Here is a 13,176-nt window from a genome sequence, read left to right as displayed (position 1 = left end):
ACTATATCGGAAAAGGAAGCTTTAGCCATTATATGGGGGTTAAAGAAATTCAGAAATTATCTATGGGGCCATAAGCTCATAATACAAACTGACCACAAAGCTTTAACTTTTCTTAAAGATTGTCGTTTACTTAATGGCAGGCTAACTCGTTGGGCTTTGTACCTGCAACAATTTGATTACGAGATTTGTTATGTTAAGGGTACTGAGAATTATGTGGCAGATGCTTTATCTCAATTGCCTAATGGTATGAGTGAAGTGCCCAATGAAAATGGTGAAGAGGGTACTTTTCAGATAAGGTATATGAAAGAGGTTTCAGGAAAAAGGAAAATTGAGCAAATATGTAAAAATATGAGATACCATCAGAATGAGGATCCGACATGGAAATCTGTGAAGGTAAATTTTGACAGTGTGCAGTATCCTCAAATTAAGAAGTATTACAAAATCTTTAAAGGCATTTTATATAGGAGGAAGGATTTAGTCACTGAGGAATGGAGAGTATGTTGGCCACACCAGTTTGATACTGATGTTATAGATTATTTTCATTTAGCATTGGGGCATAGTGGGCCAAAGAAATGTTTGGATAAATTGAATAATGTAATAGTGATTGCTGATAGTGTCAGTAAGAAGGTAAATGAACGAATTAAGTCGTGTGATGTCTGTCAAAGGGCCAAAGTACCGAACAGAACTAGTAGAGGTCCAATGCAAAGTACATTACCTGAAGACACCCCAGAATTATTATCTGTAGATTTGTATGGTCCCCTCCCAAAGACTTCGGGAAATTGTGCATATATTTAAGTAATTTTGGAAATATTCTCAAAGTTTGTGAAATTATACCCCTTGAAAAAAGCAACAGCAAAAGCTGTATTTAGTAGGATGGTTGAATACTTCAGAACCATCGGGAAACCCAAGGCAGTACTATCTGACAATGGTCCCCAATTCATATCCAAAATTTGGAAAGAAGGAATGGAGCAAAATGGTGTGGAGGTTAAATATATCGCAGCCTACCATCCTGCTAGCAACCCGGTTGAAAGGTACATGCGAGAAATAGGGAGATTGTGTAGAACGTACTGCAGTCATAACCATAGAGCCTGGGGTAGATTTATATCGGATTTCGAGAATGTCATGAACACGTTACATCATGAATCTACTGGATTCCCACCGGAAGAAATTTTGTTAGGCAGCAGAAGTAAAAGTTTAATTGAGGAAAAACTAGAGTTTCCACCTTGTACAAGTTTGGGGTTGAGTCAAAAGAAAGATTTAGTCAGAAAAAGGGCAAAGCAAAAGGGTGAATCTAGATCTAAAAGACACGAAAAAAAACCTGAAAGTGTCAAAATTTAAAATTGGGGATTATGTTCTTTTAAAAACCCACGAAAAGTCTAGTGAACTGAACCATGAAATTTCCAAATTTAAATATATTTACAATGGGCCGTATATAATACAAAACATTCCACACGATAATGCTTACTACCTGATCTACCCAGAATCCAAAACACCTTTAGGTGTAAGAAATGTTGTGGACCTGAAACTGTATGTTCCTAGGAGTGAGTGACCTAAGTACACTCAGAGAGCAATTTGCAGTAAATATGCTGTATCTTATGCTGAAACTAATTTATTCCAAATGTAACTAATCTTTGTAAATATACGTGTACCAATATCAGTGTGCTAATGTACTTATGTGAGTTTCAGATTACCAAATGTACTGTAAATGTAAAGATGTATGGAGAAAAGAGATGAAAAGAAAGGGTAAATGCTGCAAGCCAAATAAAAGATGGGACTGTCAAAAAACAAAGTGGGCAGTATATGAGTCATAGTATAAAGGACTGCCAAACACCAATGAGGGCAAATAAATAGTCAATGGAGAATTGTAAGTGTGGTACAGGTGATGTGGTAAAATGATGCGAAATGGACTGCCCAAATCTGAATAATAGGCAGCAAATATATGTTGTGATTTTTCTAAATATTATTGTGTGTTTTTTTTTTAGTAAGTAAGGAAATGGACTGCCATTCAATGCAAGCAGCAACAAATTGTCTTATAGTGTATATAGATATTTGCATTTGCTTTTGTAGTTAAATGTTTGTGTTCCAGATTTTGAAATTATTTCTTTGAGAAATTTAGTAAAAATGAGTAATTTGCTATTTAAATAATGTTGTGATAGGAGATGGACTGTGCCAAAGTCACTTAAGTAAATGATAAGTAAATGATCTTGATATGTTAAAAAGTGTAGACCTATATAATGTGAGTGAAAGGAAGTTTGTGGTGTAAATTTTTTTTTGGGACATTCACACAAAGATTCAGAACCACTGTATAAATATAAAAATTAGTGTTTCCATCAAATTTGCACTTAGTCAAATTTACTGGAAACAGGGGCATGTGTAACAACAACAACAACTGTACAAATAATAATTTTTTCTTCTGATTTTCGATAAATTAGTGTAAGCAATGTTCTGATTTCATTTCTTTTTTCTTTTCATGTCATTATGTTAAAGAAACTGTAAACAATTTTCGATGTGAATATTAATGTTTATGTCAAATTGCAAGCAATATTATAACAAAATGGAAATGTAAGAAATGTTGAAACGGTTGTAAGATGTTAAAGTTGTAATTGTGCGCCTGGTCCATACGTAGGCAATGTATTAGGATATGTAGAATGCAAAACCTTTGGTGAATACCCTGTCTGTAGGGGAGCGGTAAATGGTGGATGGCAGGCGAGCGCGGGAAAATGCACACGGGCGCGGCACGGCATAACGGGCTCAGCAGTAGTAGTCGGAGTTGGGCATCGGTCTGAGAAACACACTCTGGATCGAGGAGGTTCTCCTGGAAAACGTGATTTCATTGAGCCTCAGATGTGCCGTTTCCGACGACTATACAGCATGGCAAAATTCTATAGGCACTAAATGGAAAAATATTGCGACGCTATGAAGAAGTAAAGTGCCGGTACATCAAGAGCCATAGCTGTGATTGTATGTGTGCTCTGCGCCTCGCCATCTCACCGCCCGCCAACCGCCACATCGATACGAACAGGTTGAAACTTTTAGTACTGTATTCGTGTGGACCAGTGTTACTTTTGTTCCTGACTGTTCAATAACAACTTAACTTTTACCAGAACTGTCCTATCATTTAATTATCCTCATCACTAACCTAGACAGGGTCCTTTCCACATGTTGTGCAATCCGAGTGTCCCAAAACGAAGATGTAAAGTTTATGTTAATAATACTTACCTGCAGACCTATCTATGTTAGAATGATATTTAAAGAACTTTGTTGTTAATGAATAAATATGCAAATAATATAGGTCTGACAAAGTTGGAAGATGATGTTGAAATTGGTTTGGCAATGAAGTTAATTAATTTGAGACAAAAATAATGGTAGTTAAATGAGCAGGAAGTCAGACAAAAAGTGTAGTAATTCATATATTGCAAATCTTGAGTGCTTAATGCTTTCAATAGTTAATAGTTTCAATACAGTTATCATAACAGTTTCAGGGTCCCCCCCCCTTTTCTTTTCTATTCAAAAGTCGATATAAAACCAAAATTTATAATTTATTAGTGTTTTACCTTTTTCAAAATTGACATTGTATGTGTGTTTTGAAAGTGCTATTTCTAGGGTAACCTATGCCTGATTTTAATCAGATCAATAGACAGTACGAAGTTTGTAGTAAACATTATAGTGTATTGTTGTGTATTTTTGGTTTGTCTATATTAGTACAGAAAGTGAAATTATTAGTTCAATAGATTTTTCTGGTTCCACGATTTACCATATTATTTAGTGTTATTATGTGTTGTTTTGTATGAATGTACATCAACTTGTACTGGGAAGAAACTCAGTTAATGCCTAATTAGGCTGGCGACCGTATTATTAACAATTTGGTAGCATCTGCGGTGTTGTTTCTTGTCCGTCCTAAAGTGTAGTTGCACTTCAGACTAGCTTGACATATTATTGTTGTTACTGAGTGGGTGAAAGTCTGATTTTGCCTCCATTCAGGTACACGCAGTCAACATATGTACCAAAATCCTTTCTTATAAGGTGAAGCCCATCAACTTACCATAGTACAGGCTTTAATAAGTATCGTGCACAATAGTGTAGGGTTACACACTGATCTATGAAGAAAGAGATATGGAAATAAATGTTGTGCTGTGAACTAGTTCAAATTGCGTTTAACAGAGAGAAAGCAAATGTAGTTGCAACATTAGGTACAGGGAATTATTTCTTGGACTAGAATAGTATTTCACAGGGAGTCCACACAGTTCTGTATTTGGCCCAATATTGTTTTTGCTTTATATAAACCATTTACTCCTAAGTATCATTTTCCACTCATTTTTATTTGTAAATGCATATCTCTGCTCACTGAAAATGAGATGCCTTACAAGATCCCCAAAAAGTTAGAGATGTCCTAAACAGCTTGGAGCACTGTTTTGATCTATGTGAATTAAAGCTGAACATGATAAATACCCACCTAACACAATTTAAAACTAAACAGCAAAAAACAAATAACTACCAAATTTTCCATAAAAATCAGGATGTTAGAAAAGCAGATTCTACTACATTTACGGGGATATTTCTTCAAAAAATACCACGGGCTTCACATGTAAAACAAGTTTAATGGCTATGGATTCACAATGACAATACTGTTCTACATAAGTGACATGGACACATGAAAAATGTTTTTTTACAACTGTTTCAGTCTGTTGTAAGATATTTAATTATATTTTTGGGAATGCAAGTAGTATAAACAGAGTATTACTACTGCAAAAATCCATTAGAAATTGGTGGATTCTTGCTCACCCCTATTTTGGTTCAAATGGCTCTGGGTACTATGGGACTTAACATCTGAAGTCATCAGTCCCCTAGAACTTAGAACTACTTTAACCTAACTAACCTAAAGACATCACACACATCCATGCCCGAGGCAGAATTCAAACCTGCGACCGTAGCAGTCGTGCGGTTCTGGACTGAAGCATCTAGAACTGCTCGGCCACACCCCTAATTTGGTTTCTAAATATTTTTATTATTCTGTGTAGTTACACTTATGTTTATCTTTATGGATAACAATTCAGAATTTTTATAGGCCATCACTTGCAACGTAAATATGATTTTAGAAACAAATATATATTAAATTGCTATGCACACGTTCTGCAGTACATAGCTATAAAAATACTAACAGTTTAAAAGGAAAAAATTCTACAATATGGAAATAGTATTGTTGAAGAGGAAGTCACATCCAATCTTGATACAAAATTGTTTTTATTAAGTTACAGAATTTTTAGATTTTGAAAGAGCTGCCTTTGTAGTATTGTGATAAGCTTGGTCTGCTGGTTGTAAATTAGTACTAATTTCCTGACACTCTATGTGTCTCTGTCATATCAGTTATATTGACAAGTTATCTGTACATTAAATTAATGATTTATGTGTATATGTAATAAAATAACCTAATTCTGATTATGATTTTGTAATTTGTGCACACTCTCACTTCGTTTACCAATGGATGTTCTTATCTCAGCTGCAGTAGGTATAGATATCTACTACACTTGACTCTATTGACTGAAATTCAGTATACTACAGTAACAAAAGACATATAGTCATTGGAACTGGTAAATGAAATGGTAGGCAAAGAAATATGTTTTAGGCCATAGCCTAATGCACATAAAACAAATATCAACAAAACTGCAAATACCAGCCATAAACGTTAGTATTTTACAACCATCTTCCATGGTTATTTACAGACCAAAAGCATCTATGGAAAGGAAGCAGAAAAAGCAAAGAAGGAAAGCAATGCCAGATTTATTGAAGAAGCTCACAATCTTCAGATTGTCTCCATGCAATGAGCTGATTCAGGTGAAAAGAGGCTACAGCACGGTGTGCCACATGGATTGGTAATAGGGCCCTTGCTGTTCCTTATCTTCGTAAATGTCATAGGCTCCAATGGGCACACCTTGCAGTTTGTGGATGATACAACCCTGTTCTCAAAAGGAGAGAATGTTGAACAGGCAGTCCAACAAGCAGAAGACTTGTTCAATGAAGCTAAGGCCTGGTTTACCATGAACAAAATAAAAAGTAATGAAGAAAATATCAGAGGCTGCTAAGCAGCCTCAGCAATACTGGAGCACTGGGTAACACAGCAGATGTTAAACTTCTGGGCTTTCTCATTGATACCAAATTAACCTGGCAACAGCACACCAAACATGTATGTTCCAAACTTTCACGGGTCCTGTATCTCTTGAGGAAACTGAAAAGTATAGTACCAGAACAGTACCTCCTACCTGTGTACTATGCAATGTCCCACGGCCACATCAGTTATGGGATGTTGTTTTGGAGCCATTCTGTAGGCTGCAAGAATGTGCTTTTACAGCAAAAGAAAGCAATGAGGATCATTACTTCAAGCAAAAAAACAGACCACTGTAAATGAATTTTCATCAGGTTTGGAGTTCTGGCTGTTTACAGCCAGTATATATTGAACTGCATCTTCCACATAAAGAGAAACCATGATATTTACAGTAAGAGAAATGAAGTTCACAAATACAGCACTCGTAACAAAGACAGTATCGACATGCCAAGGTGTTGATTAGCAAAGACACAAAACAGCTTCCCAGCAGTGGCCCTAAAATTGTTTAATGCTCTATTTGATCACATTCAGTCTTTATCATGGGAGCAGTTTAAAACAACTATTTTGTGCAAGTTAAAAGAGCAACCCTTCTACAATATTGAAGAATTCTTCTCTAGTAATAGCATAGTGTTTACTTGAGCTGCAGCTCAGTTCCATGGCTCCAACAGCAACCATTATATTTAATTTCATTGTATACTTGTATCTATTTTATAGTTGTGATATTGTAATCTAATTTATAACTTAAATATGTCTTGTGGTATTAAATTACTATCATAGTAGAGTGGTATTCATAAATTATGATAATGTTGTATCTTGACGCTGTCTGTCCAGCTGTGGCTGCTGAATAACATAGAATTATTAATAAAGGCAATAATAAAGTAATAATTTAGAAATCTGACTAAAGGTACTTCTTCTAAGTACATTTAAAAATAAAACTGAAATTGTGGTCTTTCTTTCATTCCATTCATGTACAGATGCATGATGGGTTTATGATAGACTTCTGTGTAAGCCTCTAGATTTCTGCACACTGAATGAATTAAGCCTGTTGTATTGAAAAGTTATCTCTCCCTTCCCTTCAGGTACTTACTTCAATCTGTTCTGGTTCAATATCAGGCCTGTCAAGATCTTCTATTTCAAAATTCTTCCATGAATTTATTATGTTTTGTACATGATCACTTGTGGTATCGACAAGCTGAAAGCCAGTTATGTTTGTCCCTCCATGTTGATAAGGCTCCAAGTCAATGGTATGCACATCCTGAAACATCAGTGAATGTTATTTCATCACAAAAATATTTTTGTCATGGTTATGTTTTCACAAAACCATCCCCAAAACTTGTGACAAGCTTATCATTATTTATGTTTTTTTCTACAGGGAAAAAAGTGCTGAGCTCTATTTGCCAATAGATTCTTATTGTTGTCAGTTATACGGAGGTATCTACCTTGTGAATACATCTTTGTTATTATGGTGACAAGTGCTGAAGACTTCTGATAAGTCTAGAGACCTGGAGTCTTCCTGTGTACTTTAGTTGGAAATACATAGCTTTGCATGTGAAATGTGATTTTGATTGCCACTGATATTCAACTTGAAACTTTTACAGAGCACATGTTACTTAATTCTATGATATATACCTACAGTGATACCCCAAAAGTGACCTTAAAGTGTGTGGTAGATACTACATCATGTACCACTACCCCTCTGCCATTTTCTCTTCTGTTCCATTAGCTGTTAATGCTTGGTGAGAAAAATAGTCAGTGGCCTGTGTATAAGTTCAAATTTCTCTCATTTATAGTAATGATCATTTAATGGTATACATGTGGTCGAGATGGCCTATATCTCAATGTAAAATGAAAGTGAATGTGGTCTGGACTATTAGCAAGATTTGGGGGTGGAGGGGGGGGGGGGGGGGGGGCACTGTTACAAGAGGTAAAATCCAAAAATTCAAGTGGTTACAAGTGGCAGAGGAACATTTGAACATTTTTTTAGCATTGGAGAGAATAAGGAAACCACAACCACAATGTAATCAATCACTAAACGCAAGTTTTTTATTTACAATACATTTCTGAGGTCATAATCACATGGCATTTCTGATGTTTTGTTCAGGTGCATTTATTTATTTTATTTATTTATTTATTTTCAGGTTTCACAGATCCTTGATGTGAGTGCATTGCTAGGATGTAGAACATGTCAGATTATTACAATAATAACTGTATGTAAATGGTCATGAAACTCACAATCTAAATCTTATGTAAATATATACAAGAGGTTCAATTGTTAAAATAGCAATGTAGATCATACTAGTACTGATGATTACCCAAACAATTTATGTCTCACATTCTAATTCATATAAAAAGCAATGTCAACAATTGATGTACAGTGCTACATAGACATTTCTTAGAAGAATGCTTAAAATTTGGCATATTTCACTAATTATTTCATATTGTCAAAAAAAATTCCTGTAAAGAATAAAAAAAACTATACAAATGGTAAAGTTTTAGCTGTTTTTTGAATTTAGTGTTATTCCCAATGACTGATTCAACATGAATTTGATGTTTATTGTATACTTTTATGCTTGGACAATGTATTCCTTTCCATGCCATACTGAGATTTTTTATATCTTTGTGAAGATCATGTTTACTTCTTGTATCATGATCATGATACTCACTGTTTGTTCTGTACATTGGACAATTATTGTTCACATGGCACATAATGAAAAAATGTATTGGCATGGCATGGTGAAGATCCCCAATTGTTGGAATAAGTTTCTGAAAGAGCATCTAGGGTGGATGCCACCCAGAATTTTGATGACACACTTCTGTGCAATAAAGAGTTTATTTGCTGAGGATTGCTTTCCCCAGAACATGATGCCATACATAATAAGTGAATGGAAATATTCAAAGTACACACTTTTGATTGTTTCCAGGTCACACACAGATGAAATTGAGCAAATGGCACATACAGCCAAATTCAGTATTTTACACAGGTCAATGATGTGAACTGACCAGTTTAGAGTGTTGTCAATGTGTAATCCCAGTGAGTCTTGTTAACACTGAGGGACAGACCATTAGAAGTGAACCAGCCTAGAGCTTCTTTGAATATGGTGGTAGCAGAGTTATATGGACTGCAGTTTGGTACTTTATCATAAGGATTGTGTCATACATGGTGTAGTGTACTTTCTGTGTCACACACCAAGGCAGATGATTGATAAAGATTAGGAAAAGTAAGAGACCAAGCACCAAGCCCCGTTGTACTCCACATTTCACTGTGCCTTCCGTCATCTGTATATGATTCGAGCCACATCCCTACTTTACCACATAAGTCATAGTGCTTAGCCTTCATAAGTAGAATTTCATGATCTAAATACTTTAGACAGTTCACAAAAGGTTCCAACTGGTGACATTTTATTGTTTATTCATTCGAGGAGTTGGTTTGACAAATGATAAAATCGCATGTTCAGTTGAAATGTCCTATTGGAATCCAAACTGGTTTTTATTAAATATGTTAAATTTATTAAGATTATCTACGATTGTCTTGATCATAAGTTTCTCTAGGGTTTTAGTAAGACTTGTTAGCAATGAAACTGGCTGGTAGTTGGAAACCTCAGCCTTATTACCTTTTTTAAACAGTGGCTTAACAATTGTATATTTGAGTTTATTGGGGACAGTACCTTGCTTCATAGACTCATTAAATGTGTGACAGAGAACTTCAAGAATAAATTTGCAGCAGTGCTTCAATACTTTCAGAGATATAGTATCCATTTAGCTTGTTACCTTTTCAATCTCTTCAGGTGTAATATAAGGCATATATATCTGACTAATTCCATTCTGCACTGCTTTTTGAAGAAGGTTCATGGCTTCAAACATAGATCCTTTACAACCAGTTTTATCCACTGCTGTCAAAAATGCTTCCATTATGGCACACTTTGATACTGTCTGTATCTTCTGAAATTTTTACTGTCTCCCTTTTGACTACCTCCCAAATAGTTTTTATTTTATTATTTGAGATGTCAATTTCAGATTTGGATTTTCTAATTATATTCCTTAGAATGCTACAATATAATTTGTAGTGCTCCTTATCCTGCAGTTTGTTAGAGTTTCTGAGTGAAACATAAAGCATTCTCTTTGTCTTACAGAATGTTTTGATTCCGTTATTGAGCCACTGTTTCCTGTAATCATTAAGGTTGCTACTTCTTGAAGTTCTCTTAGGAAATGCAGCTTCAAAAAGGATAACAAGTTCATTCAGGAATAGAGTTGACTTTTTAGCCTTATATACTGTGCCCCATTCTAAATGCTGCAAATGTCTGCCGAAGTTGTCTAGATTTTCACTCTTGATTAGTCTGAACAATCTAGTGATAAAACTATTCTGTTAGCAGGGGTTACATCATACATTTTTTATAGCATCATAGTCAGAAAGACCATTTAAGATTTGTGTTACACATATGTTATCAGTTCTGTTACTGCCTATGAAGATATTGTCAATCAGACTTGTGTAGTCCTTTGTCACTCTCGTGGGAAAGTCAGTATGTGCTCTCAGATTAAAAGAGCACATTACATTCTCATAATCTGTTCTGTCATTATCACAAATAAGAAAATTTACACTAAAGTAACCAAGAGTGGTAATTTCTTTGGTTTTTGAGAACAGCTGAGTTAATAGTGATTCTACCTGCTTGAGGAATATACTAACCTTTCATGAGGGAGCTCTGGAAACAGTAACCACATAAACAAGCAGAGTATTAACATGGGACTTACTGCAACAAGCCTCAAAATGTTGACTGATACAATAATTTCTTACATCTATGGGGCTGTACACTATATTATTTTTAATATACATTATTATTCCACCTTTATCCAGTCAGTTCCTAGTGTAATAAGCTGCTCTGTCATTAATTCAAACAGTCAACTGGTCCAGTTTGTTTCTTATACCCGTTATATCCTGGTGAAAATGAAGTTTGTCATTTCCTAAACTCTTTGTTCTGATGTCACTGTTTTGTTCCAAATTGCAATTAGAGATTGTAGGAAGAGTACCTGCAGGTTTCTGACTTAAGCCAGTCCTGGAATTGAGACCAAGTACCAAAAATCCTGTAGAGTCGTGCATTTCCTGATTCTTGTGCTTCTTCTGCTTGCCTCTATTATTGCTGATGATGGTGGAGACACATCAGGTGGTGAAGGGTCTTGCAATGCTAAAGATTGCGGGTGGACTAATACTGATGACAGTTCTCGAGCCACTGATGGGAGTTCAACAGCAGATGAAGTTTCTACTGCTGCTGCTGCTGATGAATGCAAGAGGCAGTAGTTGTAGGTTTGATGGCTATGTTTTGAAATTACATGATCACTGTTGCTGCACCTGAAGTTTGTGTTGGTGATCCTGTTGATTCTTCCATTGTTTGCACAGGTATGTTGGTTCTTCCAAACCTACACTGCTGGAAGGGGAATTGACACTATTCAGACTGTGACAAGACTCATAATCTTTTCATAGCCCTTCTTATTGCCAACAAAGAGGTGTAATTCCAAGTCCAAATATGCACATGTTCTACCTTAGTAAACAAGAATACTTTTTTTGCTTCAGGGACCCCTCTGTGGGTTTTATTTTCCAAGTAAACTCTCGACAAGTACTATTTACTTAGCCCGCCCAGTTAGCTGTGTGGTCTAATGCACTGATTCCCGAGCTGGGAAGCATGCTGGTCCCTGGAACGAATCCACCCAGTGGATTAGTGTCGAGGTCTGATGTGCCTGCCAGTCTGTGGATGGCTTTTTAAGGTGGTTTTCCATCTGCCTCGACAAATGTGGACTGGTTCCCCTTATTCCGCCTCAGTTACACTATGTTGGCGACTGCTGCACAAACACTTTCTCCACGTACGTGTACATCATAATTACTCTAACACGCAAACATTGAGGTTACATTCGTCTGGTGTGAGACACGTTCCCAGGGGGAGGGGGGCAGGGGGTGTCCATTGGGGGCTGAACCGCACAATAATCCTCGGTTAGGTGTGGGGCGGAGGTGGGGTGAGTGGACTGCTGTAGCCTGTTGTGAGGTTGTGTACCACTGCCGGCTACGGTGGGGACAAAGCCTCTCCATCGTTTCTAGGTCCCCAGTTCCATACAATGTAATACCATTTAGTTACCAGAGAGCATATCAATCAATAAAAAATTCTCTGTGGAAGCTAAACACTACAGAGTTAAATGTTCTGAAGCAGAGCCGCCATAAAATATATATCAAAATATATTTACCAGTAATGTATTTCAGAATTTCATTTATTTGGAAGCATGTCAAATAATTTCCACATCATTTTATGTAATAAAATTCAGATTTCTTAGAACCATTGAGACTGAGTGATGTATAGTTATCCTTGAAATGAAGTTAGCTTCATGTAGCAGAGGTATGGGAGCAAAACTTTTTTTGATGTGGGTAATGTATGGTACTGAATAATTAATTACTAAGCAATTAATAATTTTTCTTAAAAAGTAACAAATTTTTAAAAATTAACAGTCCTAGCTACTTGCTCTCACCTGCTAAAATTTTTGGGTTGTCATTTATGAATTCTTGTATGAATACTAACATTTCTGCACTAGTTTATCATATAAGGTTTTTTTTCAGTGTTTCTAAAGTTATGCTGAGCAATTCTCATCCTTTCACTTTGTTATAAATTTTCATACCCATATAATGTGGAGTTTGAGCATAAAGTTTTAAAAAGTGCAGGCATAAAAGAAAAGGAGACTGTTTAGGATGGGACAGGAGGCTTCAGAATGGAGGTTTATGAACTTAAAGAGTGAAATTCACTGATTTGTAATATATTCTCAATATTGGGATACAGATGGGCCAGCCCTGGGGAGGAAGTAGAGTTTGACTGCCAGTATAAGAGGTTTCAATAAAATTAAATGGAATAGGGAGAGAACATGGTTCAAGCTCATGTGGCTGGCAGCCAGTCAATGTGAACAAGGCTAGAAGCAGACAGCAGAACCTGTCAACTCTATTTGAAGCCTAAAGTCAAAGAGAGCATCTACACTGCACCTTGTCCTACCAAGACGCTCCAGTGAATACACACATGATTCATTTCTCACTTTCTCTATTGACTAAATGT

The 13,176-nt window shown here is 36.1% G+C and overlaps 1 protein-coding gene across 2 annotated transcripts in view; it reads right to left on the bottom strand.

The window, feature by feature from the left end:
- Positions 1 to 13,176, bottom strand: part of LOC124555073 (glutamate receptor ionotropic, kainate 2-like) — a 512,372-nt gene that overhangs the window by 238,044 nt on the left and 261,152 nt on the right. For both annotated transcript variants that reach the window (XM_047128860.1, XM_047128861.1), the window contains exon 7: positions 7,188 to 7,355. In XM_047128860.1, coding sequence (XP_046984816.1) covers positions 7,188 to 7,355 — 168 coding nt within the window. The remainder of the gene's footprint in view (positions 1 to 7,187; positions 7,356 to 13,176) is intronic.

This window comes from Schistocerca americana, chromosome X (genome assembly GCF_021461395.2).
Source record: "Schistocerca americana isolate TAMUIC-IGC-003095 chromosome X, iqSchAmer2.1, whole genome shotgun sequence".
Lineage (NCBI taxonomy): Eukaryota > Metazoa > Arthropoda > Insecta > Orthoptera > Acrididae > Schistocerca > Schistocerca americana.
This window is presented reverse-complemented; position numbering and strand designations above follow the sequence as displayed.